The 24,640-nt window shown below is 39.8% G+C and overlaps 1 protein-coding gene across 13 annotated transcripts in view; it reads left to right on the forward strand.

Annotated features, from left to right (window-relative positions):
• The window catches only part of LOC147316365 (neurexin-1a), a 278,541-nt gene that overhangs the window by 100,918 nt on the left and 152,983 nt on the right, over nt 1-24,640 (forward strand). For 12 of the 13 annotated variants that reach the window (XM_086259802.1, XM_086259805.1, XM_086259812.1 and 9 more), the window contains 5 exons: nt 6,676-6,977; nt 10,179-10,202; nt 11,335-11,496; nt 15,248-15,689; nt 23,823-24,206. In XM_086259802.1, coding sequence (XP_086115928.1) covers nt 6,676-6,977; nt 10,179-10,202; nt 11,335-11,496; nt 15,248-15,689; nt 23,823-24,206 — 1,314 coding nt within the window. The remainder of the gene's footprint in view (nt 1-6,675; nt 6,978-10,178; nt 10,203-11,334; nt 11,497-15,247; nt 15,690-23,822; nt 24,207-24,640) is intronic. The other variant, XM_086259807.1, reaches the window with a different exon arrangement.

The raw sequence follows: 24,640 nt of genomic DNA on the forward strand, positions 1-24,640 counted from the left end.
GTGTGTGATTTGGCTGACAGACTGTGAAATGGTTGCTTGACTCTCTGCTATTGGGAAAAAATGTAAAAGATTTCCCCGACTACTTTCTAGCACTCTGAAAACACGCACATACTATACAACAGCATGAAGTCATATTCCCTTTTCATCTGCATCACATTTCATGCTTTATTAGAGGGCTGAGAAAAATAGCTGTAAAAAAACAAAAACAGGATGAAGTTTTGACCTTCATTTCAGCTTCATGCCAGCAGCTGCAGTGAACACAAATCTGCAAAGAGCATTCTTGTAAGCTAATAGCTTTTGCTTTGAGCTCACCTCCTTGTATCACTCATCCATTAATCACAATGTACAATTTACTTGTACTTAAGATAGATTCAGGGTGAGGTGAGGCCTTTATAATTGTATTATGCTTGAAGTTTATTGTTTGCAATGGTATATGTTTTATAAATGCCACCCAGTATGTTTACCACTAGAATAACTCAGTCCCTGCTTTTCACCACACTTGTACAAAAAGAGGAAGAAATCTTGCATGACTCTTTGCTTGCAGAAAATGAGCTACATGTTATATAATAAGTGCCTAATTGACACCTGATTCTGTCCTTAATGACACGAGCGGCAAAGCCAATTATAAGTAAATTTACTATGGGCAAAGTGTTTCTGCGGACTCATGCTAGGGAAGGGGACTCTCTCTAAGCCCAGCACGACATCCATCATACTGTGAATCTAAATGACACTATATGTTAAGCTCACACAGTATGGTGTCTGAGGGAACTTAGTGTGTGGATGTGTAAGCTCACACAGATTTGCACATGCTGGCTTTGTCAGTTAAATGTCTGATAATATTTAACACAGCTAATTGAGGCTTTTCTCTCTCTTTGATGGCACTCAAAACGATCACCAAGTGAAAAAAATACCTTGTAGAAATTGTATTTACATTGCTGACTTAAAATTGAAAATAACACAAGTCAAAAAATATCCTCAAAGAACTCCTATGGGTTATTTGAGTGATGTCTACCTTGGGAGTGGCGAGCAGTTACATTTTTTTACTTCAGTCTTTTGAACTGTGTGATAATCATGTAATAAAATATATTCTCAAAGAATGTAGCACTTCAGAAACTCTTATATCTGTCATGCGGTAAGAGGCTTAAGCCAGCTTGATGACACTAACTTCCTAACATTTTAATAGGATGCCAGACATTAACTTCTGTATCATTTTAATAGGCTGCCAATCAAGCAAGGAAACAGCAAGCGAATGAAAACAGAGTCAAATCCAGTGTCAGTCACCGAGCTTTGCCACAGACAATTAAACTACTTTGGTCTCCACACTGCATGGCTTTGGTATCCTTTTTTGATGGCGCAGCTAGACCCTAAAATTCCACAGGTGCTTCTTTGGAAGTGCATCTTTTCTGAACTCGCTCTGAACCTGAAAATACTGAGCATTACACACCGAGCTCGTTTTACTTCAGCTTGTTACCGAGAGCTGAAAACGAGTATTTATAGTGGTGTGAGGAAGGTGGGTGAAATCTCTGACAGGGAAACAGTGGTGTCGAGTTTCATGCTATAGTCACAGTTAATGCTGAGGGCTGTCATGAAGAAGATGACATAATTGGAGTTGGGCAACCGTAATTGCTGTGTCTGTTTGAGCAATTCGAAACCTTCTCTACAGGCCCATAAAATTAGTATGAGTCTTGCTTGCTATGTGTCATCTTTCATTTAGTCTCTTTTGACTCTGGGGGACACTCATTATTTGTCATTAATAATGATATCGGCTGTATCGTTTAAAAGCCGTTTGAGTAAAATGTGTTTTCTACTCCCACGTTTCAACTTTTCTGCCATACTTTCACCTTTACTTTTGACAAATTTATTTTGTACACAATCGGGTCAAAAGTGTCAGCGACTAGATTAATTTGCACTTAAAATCAAAGCTTTGCCTATCGTTCATTTCATGGGTAATTTTTCTCATATGCTGCCAAGCCTGTTTCAGACTGTTGTGTCATGATTTGATGTTGACAGGGAATGTGCTCCCCTGGGTGCGAGCTAATTTAAAAAGCAGCCATAGAGTAGCAGTAGCCAGATTATGTGTCAGAGCAAAGTGACTGATGAGGAGCCTCCTGGTCGCTCGGTCACATGCTGGCAATGTTGTACATATGACGTGCTCCAGCTTGTAAGCCCCTTGGTGCTTCATAATAAATGAGTGATTTGGTTCTACATAGTCAACTTCAATTAGGATTGAATGATACTTTAGAGGCAGTTACGCGGCCTTTACTGTTTTTCGCAGTGAAGCATACCTTGATTTTTGTGGTCGTGCCATGCAGCGCCAACTCTGCTCACACCTTTTGTAATTTAATTTGAGTGACGGACACTTGCATTGCTTCCATCAATATGAGTAGTTAGTTCTGCACCATATATGCACAAATGTGATGTGACCATAGAGAACGAGATGCCTGAATGACTGTTAGTTAGCTGCTGTTGATTAACAGTTGTTTTTTTTGCATGGACGAGGACAGTTGTACGTTTGAAAGAGATCACAGGATTATGAGAGTGCTGAAGCACAATTATTTTTGTCACAGGTCTTAGATCTCTGACGGATCTAAGAAAAGAAAGCAAAACACGACGTTTAAAATATCCTGCTAATGGAGGTTTTTGCAGTTTCTAAATGTAGTGTAAAATGGGTTTTGGTGAAGGCACCAATATGATGTTGTCTTTAAAAAAAGTGGGATGAATGATGCAGAAAAACACACTGTGACAAGTTTTTACCTTTGTGTCTATTTATGGCCTTTCCCTAGGAGCTTTCTGTTCACTCTTTTCATGTCTTTTTCTGTCCTCTGTTTTCTGAAAAACACTAAAGAAGCTGTCTCTAATTCTTGTTCTCATTCAGTGTTATGACTCAAGGGCATTGATGTGCCAGCAGCTAGCTGTAGTTTGATTGACCGTAGTTTGTAGGTCTGCCCAGAGAGACAAATGGGCTATGCCCAAATACCCAGGAGAAGCAGCAACAAAATAGCACCTTTCTTCATTATTATTGGGGACACTCTTTGCATAAAACAGTCTAATACCGTGACCTATGTCGTAAGTCAACAGCGTTGGGGTTTCTAATAGAAAAATCAAAGTAATAAATGTGACTCCATTTTTTTATGTGTTATGTTATTCATCTGTTGTAATTTTTTTTTACATTATATTACTCCACAACATGGCTTGAGATGCATTACCACATAATAACTAGTAAACAATGAAAATCTTAGGCTACATGCCCACACACTGGCACAAATCTTTATCCAAATGAAGGGCGCGCGCGCACACGCACACACACAAACAAATCTTTTTATTGTATTTTTAGTATAACCACAAAGCTGAAAGCAGTGTTGGTAAAAACCAACCCAAAGAGCATTTCACATAAAAATGCTGTGTGTTAGTAGCAGTGGATCATTGTTTCTGGCCTGGACAAAGTTTGCACTTTACTGTCACAACCTTGTCCTGTCACACAGTAAAAACTTATGTAATGCTCATATCTTCACTCTTCAAAAGTTTTATATTTAGCTGCTGTTTTTTTCCCTCCGTCCTAACTAACTAAACTTAGCCCAATGTCGTGCAAGTGCAGGATAAAGTTCTTCTATCTGCCCATGGATGAAAGAGCTTATGTAACCCCAATGACATAACTGTGATTAGTAACTTTAGCATTTTCCAGGTTACCTGAAAGATCTTTAAACACTGCAGCTTTCACTAGCCCAGCAAGGTATTAATCACCACAGTGCCACAAAGCTAATTAGCATATCATTACAGACATACTATGTTGAAGCTTTCCCAGTCAGTATTCCTCAGTGCTTTTTACAGCAAAATAAGATACCTTTAACAAAACTATATTTGACCACAAAGCTTGGTTTACCTATAAATCAGCTGGAAATGGGAAAATGAAATCTTGACTCAAGTGTGTGGATGTTTCTGTCTAGGCTTTTCACATAAATATTGGATATTGCAATATATCATAAAGATATAGCAGCATCAATTATCAGACATGTAAGCTAGCCCAAAAACATACATATGTTTACATCTGAGTAACCCAGTTTGAATGTAAACACCACAGAAGTTGCACATCCCCTGGCCCTGAAGCTCCCTCTGGGCCCGGCCCCCAAACGTTGTAAATTCTAAGCAATGCCTCTGCTATACACACACAATTCATTCTCCATTGGTTAGGGGAATTAACTCTGACTTGAAGGCATGGGGATGTGTGGAGAGAGAAATGAGAATGACCCTAAACTATTGGCTCTATTTGTTATGTGGTCACTGAGCTTGTGAAGCAGGGATGGGTGGATTTAGTGAAGAGGGTAGAGTTCTCTCATTTTCACTGATAGGGAGCGCAGACATAGAGGGAATGACCAAAGAGTGGTGAGATCCAGTCAGCTTCAATTATGGCCCCTTGTAGTTTTCCCAGAGGTGCACTATAGCACGTTTAAGGGGAAATCAATGAGGTGACAAATTGTTGTGGACAGCAACCCCTTTCATTTCTTACATTGTTGCATCCATGACTGGTTGGTATACAAAGCATATGTGTGTGTGTTAATTTGTGTGTCTGTGTTTGTTTGGCAAGCATATATAAATGTGCAGCCCCATTTATGATAATTGAATGCTTTGCTCCATTTGTTTTTTGGTGCTTTATTTTCTGCTAGTAGCTTTAATGGCTTGTTATCTGTCTAAACCTTTTTTAAATGCTTTCTAATAGGTTTTCACATGCATCACCCACTGATGTCCAATGTCACTTTGTTTTCTTTTTGTCTCAGAATGTTAAGGTTTTTCTCAAGGATGTTTTTGCTATGCCAAATCATATAATAAAATATTATAGAAATCAGTCACTTTGCTGATAGCCCGACGGCCGAGGAGTGCTCTTTTGCTCTTAACACATCGAGAGCTCTTGGTCATTTGTAAATTTTGATATAAATTTTCATATTAATACCGTACCAATGTGTCATTCTTTAACTGCAGTGAGTAATCTCTATTATTTAGAAGATTTAATAATTTTTATTGCTGGCACTCTTTGGTCATATTGTTGCTCTTCGATTTTGAATTCCATTAGTCTTTGTCAGTAATTGCTCTAACTGTGCAATTGTCTTCCTATCTAAGGTGTGTGAGCAGGTTTTAATAGCTGATGACCAATGTTGGGGTTGTTACCGAGAAAAAGTACTGCATTATTTGTTACATAATACAGTAGATTAAAACATTTATTACATAACTCATTAGCTTACTATTGTGTCAGATAATTACCAGTTGACAATATAAACCATTGGCTATAGTTCCACAACAGAAAACCCTATTGTATGAGAACATACATACAAAACTTATTTTAGTGTTTGAACACAAAGTTGTATATGCAAAGTAAAGTTGGAAACTAGGCAAAGAGACTTCAGAGCGCTCACTACTGTAACACATACACGTGTACAGTAGCTACAATGTTATAAATCTGACTGCTCATCACTGACCCCGTTACTGATTGAAGATCAGGCTCTGGCTGCTTGGTTATGGTTGCAAGACAAGTTTTACTTCACTCTGGGTTTTTTGGTAACTTTTTGTTTGTGCATGCTAACTGTGCTGATGCTTGGATCTTGTGATAGCAGCTAAATTCAGTTGCTGCTGTTTCAGATACAATTTGCACTTAATTGCCCATAATTGTGCTCTTGTCCTTTCATTCAATAAAAAAAGTAACCAGTGCACAGTAAAAAAAAGGCATGTTTGATATTTTCTTACCTATCTTCTTATCATTTTCTTACTACAGTATAATGATCGTAGATTATGTATGGATACATGTCTGCCTTTACGCTATCTCCTCCTTTTAATGGGTGGGCCAGTCTGAAGAAAACTTTGCACGATCACATGTGCAAGGATTAATAACATATATATGTTTGTAAGAGAAATTTATCATAAATCACAATTCTTTGAGTTTTTTATATCACATTTAGTTCATCATCCCTCTGGAAATGCAATCTTACATTCTCAGTTAGCATATATTTTATGTGTCATCTTCAAGTGGTCGTGCTACAGAGTTTTTAGCAAGAATTGGCAAAAACCACTTTTTTGTAGTGCAGATAATTGAAGAATCTTATAATTAACAAAATGTAATTACCAAGCACACTGCTGTAGCACTACTGATGACAACAAAGCATTTTACAGATTTAATTTACATTTTCAGACATTGGTTATTTTTTCTTTTTTTTAGTATAGTAGTAATGTTCTAGGATGTTTTCATGCCTTATTGTGACATACATGAGTGCCTACATGTAGGCGCTACATGAAAAAAAAAGTGGACAAACATCTTGAGAAAGTTGAGGGTAAACAGGAACGTTTCCTCTGGATGAGTCCGACTCTACCAGAGGAAAAGGGGAAAGATGCAGAGAAGACAGCGCGAATGGTGCGAGAGCCAGCAGAGCAGCCGGGGAGCTGTTTAAAGGAAATAAGTGCCTGGGATTATCTCCCTGCATTCCTTTGGCTATGGTGGATTATGGTTGGTCATTGGAATGTTAAATAAATATGTCTCTTTTTATACCTTCATTTACAATCTAATTTCAGTGTATTTATTATCAATTCAACATTTTGAGGCTTTTATTCGCATATTTTTTCACACCTTTCCAACAGGCACCCAAGAGGGCATTATATTAATGAAACACATTTCTCTTTCCCTTGTCTCTGCAGGAAAAGAAGAGTTTGTCGCAACCTTCAAAGGATCTGAGTTCTTCTGCTACGACTTGTCCTTGAACCCGATTCAAAGCAGCAGTGATGAAATCACATTGTCATTCAAAACCCTACAGAGGAATGGACTGATGCTGCACACGGGAAAATCAGCTGATTACGTCAACCTGGCTCTGAAAAATGGGGCGGTCTCACTCGTCATTAATTTGGGGTCTGGAGCCTTTGAAGCTCTTGTGGAGCCAGTCAATGGGAAATTTAATGACAATGATTGGCATGATGTCAAAGTAACAAGGAATCTACGTCAGGTAACAGTACATAGGGTGATATGGAGACTCAGTAAATAAATTAAAACAAATGCACTTAAATCATTACCATCATACAATACATTATTTTTCCCAGACATTGTAATTAAATTGCTAAATTTAATCATGATGGTTTCTGGTGGAGAGTGAAACAAAACCACGAGGGAGCAGGGACATCTCGATATGAATCAGGGCCTGTGTAAAGTTACAGTTTAAATCAACCCTAACTTTTAAAAAGAAAGGTTATAATGACATTTTACCTTTGTTGTAGCTATGCAAAGTTTCTAGAGTCATTTACATATCAACATGTGCAAAGTAAGACACAATACTGTTTTTTATGTCAAGGGAAAACAAATTTAACTGAACTCAAATTTCAGGGTAGTACGTACAGTATAGTCTGTATTAACAAAAATTACAATATTGGAAAAAAAGGGGAGAAAAGGTACAAAAACATTTGAGTGCTTATGTTAGTACAGTTGTGATATTGGTCATTATGAATCTGTTGTATTTAAGCATTCAAACGAACTTGCTAGCACACTGTACTTTTTACTAATATAAAAGAAAACCTTTATGTAGAGCATAGGTAAACCTAGAGTTAGACTTTAAAGCACCAAAGTCAAATTTCCAGCACAGGAAAATCCCTCTTACAAGATTTATAGACTTTAATGGGCTTTGCTTTATGGTCTTGATTCACCTCCTTATACTCCTAAGAAACAGGGGAGTGACTTTACATGAGTTTTAGGAATTTGATTTCTTATAAAAATCTTGTTTGGCCTCTTAACACCAAAGGGTGGTACAACTCCTGCAGTGTTGCAGGATATCAGCAGAACAAATTCTAGCCTGGTTATGAGATGAGGATATTAATAAGCATAGCGTTTTTGCTTAACAAATATGTAAATAATCCACCTGGCAAGTGCAGATCATGCTGGCCGGAGTAAATCAGCAGAGGTCTGTTAGTGTTTGTTGTGCTGATTCACAGCAGGCCAGCATACAGTAAATTGGGTCAGGATGTAGCTCTCTGCAAGAGGCTGTTCATCCTTGAGGATGATTGGAGGGCCCATCAGTTGGACCCATGACCAACCTGAAGAGGCAGAAGAGTTGTTGAGGCACAACACTGGCATGCTGTCGGTGGCTTTCACCAGTAACTGAATGCTCAGTTTCAGCTGATGTAAGGGTCACCTGTTGGTTGAAATTTCGCTTTCCTTGAGACTAAAGGTTACTAAAGCATGGGTTTCAACAATCTACCCTCTGGGTTTATTACAATAGCACGTGTAATTTCCTCCAGTTCTCTAGGGCCTGACTAGTTGTAGGTGGCTGAATCAGCAGCATGGCATTTGGGATAGAACCCCAGGTGAAAGACCTTTGCTACAGGTGTGCAAAGAAGTACCCACATACCAACTAGGCAGAAGACCTATAGCCCTATAGATCATAATTAATCATTTCCAGAGTAAGTGGATTCAGCTTCTGGGTGCATCTCGACTTGTAGGTACAACAGCTGCTGTGACAAGACAGCTGGAACTTTGCTTCCAGTTCATTGGATATTGTTTCGTAAATACACACAGGCTCTGCTAGATGATTTGGAAACCTTAATCACTCTCACTGGGCCCTAACCCCAACATTATCTAGGTTTAGGAAAAGCAGAAAGCTAATAATACCACACTGCGGCATTTGTCTCTGCAAAGGAAACATGGGAATGTGAAATTATTGTACAGGTCTTTCAAGCTGAATACCGTAAACCCCTCACCTAATTAATCAAGCTAATTTGCGCTGTCGAATTCAAGAAGAGTCCCATAACCCTGGATACATTGCAAACGTTTCAAAACTACTTGTTTCGTTTGCATGAGGTTGCAGGCTTTCGGACCAATGCTTGCCTCAGGGTGATGTACGTTAAGTGTAACCCATGTGCCTGTAGTTGACACGTAGAGACAGTCCTGCACTATATTGATAACTACCCAAAAACGTGGTTGGTTTTGTGGAGCAACAGTAGCAGACTTAAGTGTTAAAAGTGTTAATGCCAACGTACAGATCCTAGCACTACAGGACGTTACAGTGGAGTAAGGTTGTGTTCTGAAAGGACTCGTTGAACTGAATGTGTGATGAGAAAATATGTAGATAAATATAAAGATACTTTACTGATTGTACTAGAACATAAAATAATTTTTAGATGAAACAGGTTATTTAGAATACAATCTTTAAAATAAAAAAGCAGTTGTGCATTCATTTTTGTATAATTCAGTCAGGTTAAGGATTATTTTTGTTATGTACTGATATGTAAAACCTTAGAATTATAAGAGGGAGTACTTTTTCACATGACTGCAGTTTACACCCAAAAATCTCTAGATTTGTTCCTGCTCATTTCGTGGGAAATGTTTATCTTCACCTCAGCTTCTTTTTGCATAATCAGCCAATTGATTATTGACAAACCTAAAGATCTGGCCAGCTTGAACATTCACTGCATTCAAACTGTAAAGAAAACAAAGCATATTGAGTGCATGCTCTGCGGGGGAATCAAAATTGCCATCCTCCATATTCTGTGTCAGGGTCTCCTTTGCTTTGTCTCATTGCAGTAAAGTGATCCTAAAGTTCATCAATAAGACCAAACGGAGGTAAAGTATTGTATGAGCGGTGGGAAGTCTGATACACTGGATTGGTCTCAAGCCTAAAACCAAGTACAAAAGAAGACGAATCCTAATATCAATAGCAACAATAATGATAATAATAATAAAGTTTTAGAAATGGCCTTGGGAATTTTCTTAAGAGGGTCAACTGATGTGCTTTAGGCATTCTTTCGTATGAGCCATGTCTGTCAATCATAACCTTTTGTCGGGACTTGGGTAAGGACGTTTTTTTTTCTGCTACTCAGTCTAGTCACATACAGAAAATGGTGCAAAAAAAAAAAAAAAAACACCATGAAGGAAATCAGGGAGTTACTGGTTGAGCACTTGCACCTCTTGTGCATTCTTGTTATTTCCTTGGTCTGCTTTTTTCTTGTTAAACTTATTTTGCCCTTTTTTCTCTATGTTACTAACATGCTTTGGAAACAAACTAACATCATTCATGGAATGTTTCATTCCACTACTAACCAGTATGGTTTTTTGCCGTTTGACAATGTACTAACAGTATTGACCATCATATATTATTTGAGTAACAATCGTTATTCTGTTCACAGTTTTTAATTTCCTTTCTCCCCCCTTTTCCACAAAGCACTCAGGCATTGGACACGCTATGGTAAACAAACTACATTGTTCGGTAGATATCATTCTAATTGTTTCTTAGTTTGGGTTTGCCGTGTGTTTTTTTCCTTTCCTTTTTTTTTTTTTTTTTTTTTACTGTAGACGTCATTTACAAAAAAAAAAGGAAATTGCGGTTGGTACTCTTCTGCTTACTTTTCGAAACCTTTTTCTTGGTTCATTCATTGGTTTCTCCTCTTTATTTCACTTGTTTCCTGTCCAATTCTGTTTGATCCACCTTTTTAGGAGCATCATTTCGAGCCTTTTGCATCAAGCTGTGGTTAATAATGAGGACCCTCTCCTGTCTGGCTGGCCTGATGCTCTTTGGCTCAGCCAGTTGTATCCCCCATTCACTTTGCATGGCATGCACTTTTGACTACCTGTTGCATATGCCACACTGCCCATTTGTCGACGTGAAAGTGATGGTTGAGCTGTGTTTGTCATTTTGTCTTGGGTGTTTTTCTGATTTCTCTTTGTGGTTTTTACAGTGTCCATTGGCTTGTGCATGCATCTGACACTGTGGCAAGTGTCAAAATACTGATTCTGTATCCCAATCAGGAAAATTGGGAGATTTTTCTTTTTGTGTGCGTGAGAACAAAAAGAGAAGACAAATGCATGCATGTCTTCTTTTGTCTCTTACCCTCAGTCATTGTCCTTTAATAAAAGGTATCTGTGCTTTTCATAGCATGTGCTCCCTTTCTAACCTAGTGGCACGTTCTGGTTTCTTTTGTAGAAACGTCTGCTGGACATACTAATATGGAATAATAATAAATAATAACTAACCTAGATAACATTTTACTAACACCATTTTTGTGTCTGCTAAAATACTTTTATGTTGCAGTAGCAGCAATACTAACACTGTAGTATGGGCAGTTGACTAACTCTCTAACTAGAATAGTGTTCCTTTTAAGTCTTGCAGTCGTCCTAACTAATCAAACTGGACAAAATAATAATCAACAAAAACAAGAAAAAAGACAAGCAAACAAACAAACAAACAGACATGAAAATGGGTTTCAGAAAAAAAAAGAAACATGTAGGGAACTCTGACCTAGATTACGAGAAAAAAGGCTATAACATTATAGTAGGCTGTCTGAGTATAGCGTGTCCTTTCCCTCTGCTTTGTTGTTCAGGTAACAATATCCGTCGACGGGATTCTGACCACCACAGGATATACGCAAGAAGACTACACCATGCTAGGCTCTGATGACTTTTTCTATGTCGGAGGGAGCCCTAGCACAGCCGACCTGCCTGGATCTCCAGTTAGCAACAACTTCATGGGCTGCCTCAGGGAGGTAAACACCACTTCTGTTTGAACTCTGAGGCTGGTGGGTGTGCAGGATATGACTGGCTTCACCTTAGGACTCCAAAACAGACCCTCCCACCCACAAGCTGGCCCTATTTCATCCTTAACACCCTGAGTTTGTTTGTCCTCTTTTCCTCACTCTCACTGACACAAACTTTCTCTGACTCAAAATTTTTTCCCTCTTCTGCCCCCTCAGTGCACATACGACGCTCTACACACATGCACACACAACTATGCTGGGCGCACCACACACCCACACGTATAGAGGTCTGTCTTGGAGTGGAATTTACCTCGGGCTTCACGTGGCTATGTCAGCTGCACTTCAAAGCAGAGCGGTGATCCTGAGATCAGGGAGTGGAATTTTTATGAGGAGCATCTGACACGCTTAACACCTCACTATTGTTGGGGAGTGTGCTCTATCAGATTTTATCTTAGCCCAATTGTTTAAAGAATAACATTTTTTCTTTATGCTCGGTATCTGTGGAGGGCTTTCCTAAATGTAACTTAATAGTGCTTGAAAAGCGGGAGCGAAACAAGAAAAATAGAGAAATGTACATTAGTTATATGCTCTGGGATGCATTGAATTCAGCACATCCCTGGCCTCCACAGTGCAATGGGCCATTTGAGTACTTAAAGGCAGACTGCTGTCCTCAGTATCATCTAGGATAGGTCTGAAGCATCTCTCTTTAATGAGTACACACGGAGTGGAGCAGGGAATGTTCACAAGCTTATTAAAAGTGTGTTTTTAAGGCAACTTTTTTAGTTAAATACATGTCTTGCAGGTGCTGCAGATGCTACAACAACAGGGGTGGAATTGGTTCACCCCATTTGTGGTCATCCACCCCACTGAATTACTCTCTGTCCTCTTGCCAAGCCTGCCCTCACTGTCCTGAGATCCATGTATTGAACTGCTCAAAAACTTTTAAATATGCTGCAGAGCTGCGATAACGCCTACAAGAAGAGAGACTGAGGGGATTTTCAGTATTTTATTTGCTCATGGGATCTTTTAATATTCCTTATTTAGTTTTACCAGACAAATGCAAATGTCAATATCAAATAAAAAGAGATTAAGCCTGCATGATCTAAAATCCATAGTTAGTTCCATCTACTTGACTTTGATTTTTTTGTCTGACATTTTTAGTACGTTGACAAGCTCTTTGCATCCTCTCATCCAGGCTGTTGAATTAAACAAAAAGGCCCATCTCAGGTCAGCTTCAGAGTGTGTTGTGATAGAATATGTGTGGTGGTTTAACAGCATACGCTGTGGGACCTGATTGATAACATGTCTCCAAGTGGCATGTTGCAGCATTTGTGTGCAGATTCCAGTCTGAGTCGCCACGCCTGCCTGTTAGTTCTGATGGCAAAACAAACTGTGGTGCAGTAATAGCTCAGTTGTCACAGCCCTAGTTTGATGACAAATTAGTGCAGCACTACGAGTGCAGCACCAGTTGTAGCTCAGACCAAAGCTCCTTCGATGCTGAAAGGTGCCCTTTGTCTTGACTATAAAAAATTGATTTGGGTTTATTGGCTGTATCTGTTGCACCTTTGTCTGCATGAGTCAAGTTCAACGGGCAGAGAGGCTGTAATTTATTCCTTTACTTTTTTTCCATTTCTTTTTCTATAATCCCTAAAACACTACATTTTGGTTTAGTTGGGATCACCTGGCCTTCATCTTAGGATGAAGATCCACGGCAGTGTGACTTTCGAGTGCAAGAATGTGGCCACTGTAGACCTGACAGGCCTGAGTGAATATACACGTATAGTCTCTCTCTCTCTCTCTTTCTTACCGTATATATTTAAATATACTTTATATATAATATACTTTAAAAATATATACTTTATATATATATGTGTGTGTGTGTGTGTGTGTGTGTGTGTGTGTGTGTGTGTGTGTGTGTGTGTGTGTGTGTGTGAAGAAAATATAGTTTCCTGGTTTGATTTCCTCACAGTTAAGTGCATAATAAACTAAGCCTTGGCTTATCTAACTCTGAAGCACCGCTATGAGCTCCATCCACCTGAACAGTTAGACACAGTAGATCTGACTTGGTGATAAACATAATGCTCCATGCAAATACAATCCCATCGGACATGTTCCCATTTTCAGGTGAACGCTTAGCATGACAGCAAATAAAAAACATGGCTAGTGTTTTCCACAGCTGTAACTCATTTGATTTGACCCACTGGAGGCAACAGACATATACAATTACAACTCTTTTGTTATATAAATGTGCGTGCTATTGCAGTAAAAGAGCTATCTATTACTTTCTAACATTATCCTCCAATTAGCAGTATTAGAGCAGCGTGAAAGAGATCATCAGCTGTGCGCTTGACATCTAGAGGTGGCTGTTAAATAGTAGTTCCCCTTTTATCTCTCTTCCTGATGAACTTTAACATCTTTATGTTTAAAGCCTTTGTCGTCCTCTAAATCTTAGCTTTTGTATGAGTATGTCAAGTGTGTCTGGTGAAAAATATAACGGCTCCATTGATGTTTTGATGCAAAATGTTGACATTCACGGAAATGTTAATTAGTTGGAAATTGGATGAAACTAGACATAGGGATCCTAGCTGCTGCTTACAGCTGCTTAGTAGATACTCTTTCATTGTGGGGATTGGATAATGACGGGGTTAGAGCTGTCTTCATGTTTTTTTGGACTGTCGCTAATTACAGTGGAACCCACACAGACATATTCTACACAAACTGTAGACCTTAATCAATATGAGTATTCATGAGAAACTTGCTTAAGTGAATTTAATACGCCTCTTCTTGCATTTTAGTGAATGAGAATAAATCAGGCGATTAAGATGAGCTTCATACACAAATGGAGTTTACTAGTTAGACAAACAACAGTAAATAAAAATGAGCAAATTAGAAAATGTACTGTTGCTGTATCATGTATGATAATGAAGCTCATCCATCAGTAAATTTGGTATTTTAATGACATTTAATGGGCTGCTACTCTTTCACTTCTGTACCTTAGCTCTATATCATCTCAAAGGTCACAGAACTAATACATTTGATTTATTTAAGCCTCCTGTTTTATAGTGTCTGAGAACAGTAGCTAAAATTGACATAAATGTTTGGGGGGTTTTTTGATTTAGAAATTTCCAACAGTATGTACGGGATAACGGATGCTGGAGCTTGCATGAGAAAACACTGCACTAATTTCTTCTTTAGAAAGGCATATCCATCATCTGACCACTCTTATTCTAATCAAATACTCCAACAGGGACTTTAAATCAGCATTTTGCACCACACTTGCAATCAAGTCACTAGTTTAGATTTATCACTCTTCATCTCACATGTCACACCGACTCCCGAGAGATAATGCTGGATAAAATCATTTTCTCCAAACCATTGTCACAGTTGTTTGTCATGTTCAGGTTGTCTCTTGACGGTAGAGCTGAAAGCCAAAATGCATCTCCCACCTATTTACACTTCACCCACTATTCACTTGTTGTGAAGGCTTCAAATGGGTGCAGAGAAAGCGGGAAGATGTCTGTGACATTTGGTACCCTGTGGACACAGCTCGTCACGTATAGGTGCAGTGTGACAAAGATTACCAATAGCTGAGGCATGCGATCCTTGCTTATGACACCGTGTTGTGGGATGAAATATCACATGGACATCATGGTGTTTAATTATGCATATTTACATTCCCCATTATATTTATATTCTGCAAACTGATCTTTGATTTGCAGAATATGACTAAAACCTTTTTTTTTATTGTGTTCCATTTCAGGTTGTATACAAAAACAATGACGTGAGACTTGAGTTGTCCAGGCTGGCCAAGCAGGGTGATCCCAAGATGAAGATCCACGGCACTGTGGCCTTCAAGTGTGAGAACGTGGCCACTCTAGATCCCATCACTTTTGAGACGCCTGAGTCTTACATCATCCTCAACAAGTGGAATGCTAAAAAGACAGGCTCCATCTCCTTTGACTTCCGCACCACTGAGCCCAACGGCCTTCTCCTTTTCAGCCATGGCAAGCTCAAGCAGCAGCCAAAGGATTCAAAGAGTCCTCAAACTCTTAAAGTGGACTTCTTTGCTATCGAGATGCTGGATGGCCATCTGTACTTGCTGCTGGACATGGGCTCGGGAACCACAAAGACCAGGGCAGTCAACAAGAAGGTCAATGACGGCGAGTGGTACCATGTTGACTTCCAGCGAGATGGAAGATCAGGTAACTTTTTAAAAAATCGTTAGCAACATACAATATTTAGACGAATAGCATGCAAGAAACAATAATAAACAATAAAAGGCACCTGTTGCTGCATCTGTCGCTACTATGAGAGTGCAATACATTTAAATGTAAAAAAAAATATGCAACATGGCAAAAAATGACCACTTAAACTGAACTGATGTACTTTATATCAACAAAATACATTAGGTTGCGTGACTACTACTTGACTTCCTATCATGTAGGTGAAAAGGGTCTGTGGGCTTAACAATAGTGTTTTCACAGCAGTAGTTTACACCTTCCACATGTCCTGACTTGAAGTACTGTAGCAGTGACGCATTTCTCAGCAGTTTATTTCCTTCGTAGCGCAGACAGTGACCATCTCCGATCAAGATTTCTTAAATAATAGTGCCATAAAAACAAAATGCAGTACTTCAGAAGGCTTGAAATTATACAGAGACATGCCACCACACTCCTTTGTGTTTTCATACACATACAAACAAACACCCACATTGCATGCAGTTCAGTAGCCCAGCAATCAAACACAGTTTTAATTTTGTGTGTCGTTGTCCTCCTGGCACCAGAAATGTGCAAAAAGTATGGTGATGAAGTAATCCTCAATATGACTGACTAGTTTAGCCTTCAACATATAAAGTGCGATCAAGAAGCACTGGCCCATAAAAATCAAAAATACATACTACCTAGCTTAAATTTTCTTCTTCACTTTGTAGAAGTCCCATTACAACCATGAACTGTGGCATCATGTCACTGTGTGCCGGCATACTGACATCACAGGAAGATTTCGGTATCATCAGCGCAACCTTTGTTAGCTACCTATTTACTTACTGCGTTCGGTTCTTTCCACTTTCTGAGTTGGAAGTTGAGGGATCACTGTTTCAACACACTGGTGCAGATATAACGTGCATCAAAGAGTTTCAGGTACAACAGGACAGAATGAGACTCCTGCAGAGCAATCTAAAAATAGCAGCAACGCTCAAAATACTTTGGTGGTGAATAAGAAAACTGCCTTGAAGGGGAGATCAGATTTTTATGGGCCCTTTGATCACACTGTGTACGGTACAACGCAGAATTCAGAAGAAACTTAAACAAGGAGCTCTTTAAACAATTTTACTGAAATAAAATTATTTTCATGGGGTCATGGACTTGTTTTCTGAAAAACTGAATTATTCATTATTGTACCAGAGTTGGTTCACCACTGAAACTTGAATATTTCTCCACACACTGCCTGCCCTTCCACTTGTTATAATTATTTTTACATATTTATTATAAAATCCAATTGAATAGTGATAACCCAACTCCAGATAGTGGCTACGTGTCACGATTCCAGACACATATTTGCAACAAAATAACTTTGTCCCCTCTCACAATGTGTCCTCTACGCCCCGGGTCGCCCTGCACTGGTCCCTGTTGATTTGCTTATCTAAGCAGCAATTTGTTAGTGTGAGCTTAGGGCCAAGCCCTTGCAATGTCATGCTGCAAATTAGATATACCCCTTGACCATGTTTTCCACTCCATCTCAAGAGGTGGAAATTAGATTAACTGTTTCATTACCCCCCTAAGCAAGTCTGGGTTGTAGTTCCAAATTGAGCTAGATACAATGTTAAAATAGTGACAGCTTTCACACATTCAGCTCCATTAGTCAATGAAAGTGTTTGTAAAATTAGCTCCAATACTCTGTTTGAGGTGACACAATACAGGCCTACGCTGAAATAAACATTACTGAGTGGCTTCTATTGAATTCGCTGGGAGAAGAAAGCTGTGGGTACCTTCTCAGATGACATAAATCCAAAACATTTAGTTGCGGTGCGCCGCACTATAAACAACATTGTCTTGCTAAATTAAATTTTTTTTCATTATGTGTGTAGTAACCTCTGATCACCCTCCCCCATGCAGTGCACACATGTACACACGAACACGGGCACACAGAACCCCGAGCTCTCTCATCGAGCTCTCCACTCACTGTTCTCTCTGTCTACCCTGCCTAAGTTTCCATGGAAACAGGAGGGGGTGTCTCCCAGGACTGAGACAGTTACTGCACAGTGCTGTGCTGAGCTGTGCACTAATGACATTTCAGAATAACTTTTCCTTCTTTTCTCAAGTCCTGCGGATCAACACTTACGTACTGGCCTGTAGAGAGGATGTACAAAGGTCTCGCCAATATGACGACTTCCCTTGTGATACGAGTAACAACATGGCGAGGATGCTTTAGATACGTGCACACAGTGGCTTCAAATTGTGAAGCTTTTTTCCAATTTATTTATTTATTTCTTACATCCAGGTTTCTATGATCTGTACAAAGCACTGCTGCTTATGGTGTGTAATGGTGTGGATACCACTCCTGAAATGTATATATTATAATCTCTATATATGTATTAACAATTGTGAATCTCAATTAAAGCTATAATCAAATAAAACAATCATCGTCCTGAACTACAACAGAAAGCCTGCAAGAATAAGTAGAGAGGTTGTTCCATAGATCAGGAGCTGCCACCTAAAAAGCTCTGTCACCTCTATTTTTGAGCGAGTGACATCCAAGAGCGGTGAGTTTGTAGACCTCAGTGCTCTGGTAGGAGTGTAGGCCCGTAAAAGTTCCGTTAGGCATGGTGGCGCCAAACCTTTGAGCCTCTTAAAAGAAAGTAATAACATTTTAAACTGGATCCTGAAATGGACTGGAAGCCAGTGTAGGCAGGCCACTACAGGTGTGATGTGATCACACTGCTTCTTTTTACTGGCATTTAGCCACGAGGTTGCGTATTTCAGAACAACTCTCTTGGTTACTGCTCTCTTCAGAGCACTCTGGGCTACTATAGAAACAGAGCAGCGCTACATGTTGGGCTCCATGGATGACACTCTCTCTTTGTAATGGGCTCATTCTGAGCCCAGAGTTGTCAGACGATTGCTCGCATAAAATGTTGCAGCATAATCTGTCACTGAGGCTGCTAGTGGTGGCCCGTGGTATTATTTTATGCAGCTCATGAGAGCACAGAGGATTCTGTACATTTCATTCATCCACAGTTCATGCCATACTGTGATATAGCAGTATGGTTCCAGCCATTATACCAGACTGAACATTTCTAACTGTGACAAATAACCGTTGTCAGCTGGTAACAACACAAAGCACAGAACATAACTGAATGACACAAAATTAACAAATGAGTGAAAATGCCATAATAAAGCCCAGTTCTGTGAGCAGACACATTGCAAACACTAACTAGGTGTCTGATGTTTTCAGTGTACCATCAAACATATGCTTGCTCCCTAAATTAGAGTGAGGTATCAAAACCACATGAACCTATGTCCTATGTCACTGGCTGCTCTCTGCCCAGCCTGGAGGTCACTGCAAACTCTCGGTACCTCAGCAGAGCTGGCAATATCATCAAGGACCACTCTCACCCCAGCAACCAACTGTTTGAACTATTACCGTCAGGCCGACGGTACAGGTCACATAAAACCAGGACAAACAGATTCAGGGATAGCTTCTTTCCCAGAGCTATCACCGTAGTAAATAAGCACAAAAACAATTGAACCTATTCCATACCGTCACTGTCATTATATTATGCTGCTATTCATACTGTCATTATATTAATGCTGCTATCCTGTATATATTGTACATACTATTGTTTGAGTACTTACGATTGTTTTTTTTGTACTTTTTATATTTTACATTTATATTTATTATTGAAACTTGCACCAAGGGAGTGGCACTCCAATTTCGTTGTACTCTGTACAATGACAATAAAGGCTATTCTATTCTATTCTATTCTAACTGAACTGAACCACAGTTTATTGTCAGAGCTAATTTAACACTGATGAAAATGATTATTAATCCTACAATCTAGTTCTCTTAATTGAACCCTTTAAATCGTACACACGAGTCCTTCAAGGTAATTTTCAAAAACAACATAGAAGAATTCACCAGTCCCCCGAGAGCGTGACTCATCAAACATATGGTATTCTTGGCTTTTCATCTGTGTGTCAGATGTTTTATTAATACACACCACCAAGCACATCACTCATAACAAAAGTGCAACACAACAGCCAGACATAATTATCCGCAGCCCAGTCCTCCGTGTGCAACGCTTCCTGCAGCTGTAACAATGGTGGATAATGATCCCTGCCCTATTTAGTTTAGGCAGCTCTTTCTACAGGAAGCAAGCCTGCAAATGGACTCTGGCTCTCAGACAGCATCTTCTAACCCTCAATGCATTAGAGACGCTAAGAGACACTCTGCTTTTAAGTGAGGGCTTCTGGGCCGCAAGTGCTGTGGGTCACTCATCAGAGACATTACACGGACATTGCTGTGTTGTAGCCACACTTCCTGCTAGGGCACACGCGGCGCTACTTCACACACAAACATGCACACGTACACCAAACAAACAGAAGCAGGCATGCACACTCTTATAGATAACATATTCCCTATCCTCACAACCCACTCACGAGCTTCTTTTTCTACAGAGAATCCAATCACAGGGAGAGATTTGGCCGTATCGCCCTAACTGGATTGTAGTAATCCCCTGTCTGACATGTTTTGGGGATGTGTGAGTGGGGTTAGGGGACATCATGCCAAGTTGAGCCTGGCTGCTGATGCAAAAAGTGTGAGAGAGATCTGAGCTGTCATTTGGACCCCTGCCTTCAGGTTTGATGATGGAGTACCACTTACAGGTCAGCCCACAGAGAGGGATAGAGAGAGTAATGTGGTCAGCGCTTTTAAGTTGGCTAGACTGCTGATTTTTGTCATCATCATTCAGTCACATTTTAGCCCTCTGTATCAGTTTGATCATCTCGTTTGTAATTTCTGTACTCATTTTTCAGGACACTGTTTACCGCTGTGTTCCCACTGCTTTCTTATCTGTCATCATATACACCCCCCATCCTCTTTCCAGGCTTCTTTATCTCCATGTTCTCATCTTGTTCTGTATCTCCTCCTCTTTAATGTTAGCATTCACAAGACACACCCCCTGATATCAAAATAATAGTGTTCAAAACATAAGTAGTCCTGCAGTGTGTATATGCCCTGCTGTTAGGGTAGTCGTCCAACATTACACAGATCCACTCTGCTTTCACATATTCTTTACAGGAGATTGAGAAGTAAATACATCACTGTCACATGATGCCCAGGAGATGTAGATATCTTTCTTCTTCTTCTGCATCAATTTAGACAGATATTCTTTCTTCGTTCTTTATGACTGTAATAAGACTTAAGTGTAGATATCATGAGGTTTAAAGCATCCAATAACTCGATGATGACTTTAACAGTATCACTTTATATTTTACTTTCAAAGAGCAAGGCTTTCTTGTAATTTTTAAAAATGGTCAGACTTTTTGAAACTCTTTCCAAATTTTTCATTGGACATTACCTGCTTTTTCACTCATTCTCAGTCCAGTTCAAGTACCAGCCTCTTTTCAGTGGAATTTCTATTTGTTACGCCACTTTTACACTGACCTATGATCTTATTAAAGCGTAAACAAAGACACCAAACTCAAAGGATGGACCGGTGTTGTGTGTGCCAAATTTTAAATTGTATCTTTAGGCATTTTGTTACTGGCAGCGTCTTACAAAAATGTATCATTTGTTCCTATTTCTTTAGTGAATTTGTAGTTGAAAAATGCCAAAGATAACACAGTGTGACAGGTATAAAATAGTATTTTGGCACCAACACCAAAAAGCTATTTGCCAAAAACCTGGCATATTTTGGCATGTGCAGGGTGTCCTTAAAAAAGTTGAGGAAATTGAACAAGTGGAGAACAAAAGAGGAAAGCTTACAAAAAACACTATCTACAGCAGATAAATATTTATCTGAAAGCAATGTGAAACCATAAGAAATAGGAACAATACAGATCTGACATAGAACCTGAGAAATGCACATGGACCATCATTTGATTCATCTACTGTTCACTGGAAAAATGAGAAAAGGGTGGCTCTCAAGAAGGGAAGAGAAACAGGAAGAAAAGGCTGCCAAATTACACAAGAATTGAACTGAAAATCAGCGGGCAACAGGTTTACACCAAAGTTGATGTCAGTACATATGAGATCAGAAGAGATGCCCAACAGTGAGTGTCTGCACCCATCTGTAAAAGACGGTGGAGGCTCTGTCATGGTTTGGAGCTTTTCAGTCAGTGGTGTTGGGGATCAAAATTGATTAAATGAGGAAGATAGAAAAGTACCATCAGACTTTAATCCACCGCACAGTATCTGATTGGCAACAGCATCATTTTCAACATGATCAACGATCTTAAACACATTGCCAAAGCAGTAAAAGCATACCTGGATAGAAAAGCAAAGAATGGAACATAATGAGTCATGGATTTACCTCAAAGAAGAGCTTTGTATGTCCTTTAGGAAACATGGAGATGGCAAAATATAAAGGAATGAAGGGTGGCTCAAGAATTTTGCACACTACTTCACTCAGTTTCTTCAAATGCCTGTCACAGTGTGGGATCTGACAAAAAAAAAAAGTGTTTGCGTGTGTGGATACTTCTCTCGCCATTCACGCTGACCACACTGATGTTCATTCTTCAGCCGGGCACCTGCTCTACTCAGAGAAAAGTTTCCTCGCTAATGAGTTTGATGTAGTGAGCTCGTTAGCTATAACCTGAAGGGAGCTGTTCTGGCTGCATGACGGGTGGCCTATGCCAAGTGTGCAAAGCTCGGAAGTCTCAACAGCTGTGGCTGGAGAGAGCAGGGGCAGTGGGTGGCGGCAGGAAAGTGCAGGAACAGATGCCTGGGGCCAAGACCCTGAGAAAAGAGCTGGAACATGTTAGTGGGACCCGGTTAATCATTGTGCACTAGGTCCTTAGCTGTCTCTCTCAAACAATTTTGCAAAAGGGCTGGCTCACCTTGGCTATGAAGATCATACATGAACAAGTGTGTTATTAGCATAGGGGGTGATTTTTAACATTTTTTTGTTATGTGAAAAGATGCTTCTGAGAAAAAAGGCTTTGATAGAAAAAATAGAAATGCAGATATTTATTATATGTATAATTAATTGTGATATGTACATTCATGCGTGCTAATGGTAGCTGTAATGAAATGTGAAATGCCCCATTTAATATCTAATGTGTCTCTAAAAAGTGCCAGGCAGCCCTGCTGAAATTCAAGTATGGCTTAGGGCTTGTTTCCCCAACATAAACACTTTGACTAGAAAAGTAACTTAAAAGCTACACTTCTCTCCCACATACAGTACAAGCATTACAGCTTTGCCATTTAGCCCATGGCAATCAACTATTAGTTCCTTCATATCTGCCATGGCATGCATCTGCCACTCAAAATTCAAATTTTGACTCTATGGCAATTTTATTTTTAAGCATCCATCCAGGCAGTGGCCTGTGTGGATCCTCAGTGCCACGGTATATAGATTACTGGACGAGGATGCAGGCAGTGGAGGCAGCCACCATTAATTAAAGTCCACAATGGTTCCTGCACTGAGAGTAACAGATCCATATACAAATTAATCACCCGGTCTGAGTCCCACAGTAAGGCCTTCCTTTTCCACAGCTTTACAGTCCAGTCATGTCCGCTGTTGTTTACCGTGCTCCAGATCGAGAATTAAACCTGAATGAGAGTGATAAATCATGTTGGGAAACACACATGCTCTCATTGCAGGTTTATGTGTTTGAGAGGCAAACAGAAGGAGAGACAGGGTGGCGGGGGGGTCGGAGCCTCCAGTCCGTTAATCAAGATCAAAAAGATGGTTACGATGTTTTTTTTGGGAAGGGTGGCTAAAATGATAGAGGGGGCAACTATTTTTCTTTTCCTCACTAGTTTCTTTATGACCACTGCTTTATAGATAAAGGAGATTTATTATGGCAAACCCAAGGAAAATGGAGAGGATACTCTTAGGAATCCCAGATTAAACTACTAATAGACTAGCTGCCCTGTGATTAATGCATCTTATCATCTCTCATCAGTCATTCTAAATGAAGAAAATCCTGACCCTGTCCAGATGGATAACACTAATTAGGTTAATTTCTTCATCAAAACATTTTCAAATGGGTCTTCTTTGCATCTTTGTGGTCCTGTAGGACACACAGTGCCTTTTGGAGGCTAATTGTTTACTTACCTCAAAGTAGCTGTAGCAAAACAATAACTTATTCTTCCTGTATCTTCATTTTTAGGTACCATCTCCATCAACACCCTCCGCACTGCCTACACAGCCCCTGGAGAAAGTGAGATCCTGGACTTGGATGACAACCTGTACCTCGGGGGTTTACCGGAGAATAGAAGGGGGTTGGTGTTCCCCACCGAGGTGTGGACTGCACTGCTCAACTATGGCTACGTAGGCTGCATTCGAGATTTATTTATTGACGGACAGAGTAAAGATGTCAGACGGCTGGCTGAGATCCAGAAAGCTGCCGGGGTCAAGCCCTCCTGCTCTAAAGAGCCTCCCAAGCAGTGCTTGAGCAACCCCTGCCAAAACAATGGGATCTGTAGAGAAGGCTGGAATCGCTACGTGTGTGACTGTTCTGGGACTGGATACCTGGGTCGCTCCTGCGAAAGAGGTAAAACTTTGTCTCATTTTTTCTACCCAGCTGTTAGACTGCTTATAATTTCTTTCTCTTAGGCGTAATCTTTGCCAGTGTAAAATGTTGATGATGCTGCACAGCGACCTCACCATGTATTATCTTCTGATGTAGGGATGGGATCATAAAAGTGTGAATATAATTTACATCAAAGAAAAGGAAAAGATTGGTTTAATTATATCTGCCATGGATGTAGTATTCTTTGTCTTTCAAGTTCACGTTGAACAGTGTCAACACACAAAAGCCTGCAGGTGGTCTTTTTGTTATCCAGGCTTATGGTTGAACATCGCCAGCTCTCTAACAGCAGGTTGGTGGTAATTTAAGGCAGGAGAGAAATTGCGGGAGGAGACCGACAGCAACAGAGAAGCAGGCAAAATGAGTCAGGATACGGAGGGTTGATGTTCGAGTATGTT

Source organism: Aulonocara sp. 'chitande type north' Nkhata Bay, linkage group LG13, assembly GCF_057382095.1.
Source record: "Aulonocara sp. 'chitande type north' Nkhata Bay isolate Kocher_YH1m ecotype deep benthic linkage group LG13, A_spYH_male_GT1.1, whole genome shotgun sequence".
NCBI lineage: Eukaryota > Metazoa > Chordata > Actinopteri > Cichliformes > Cichlidae > Aulonocara > Aulonocara sp. 'chitande type north' Nkhata Bay.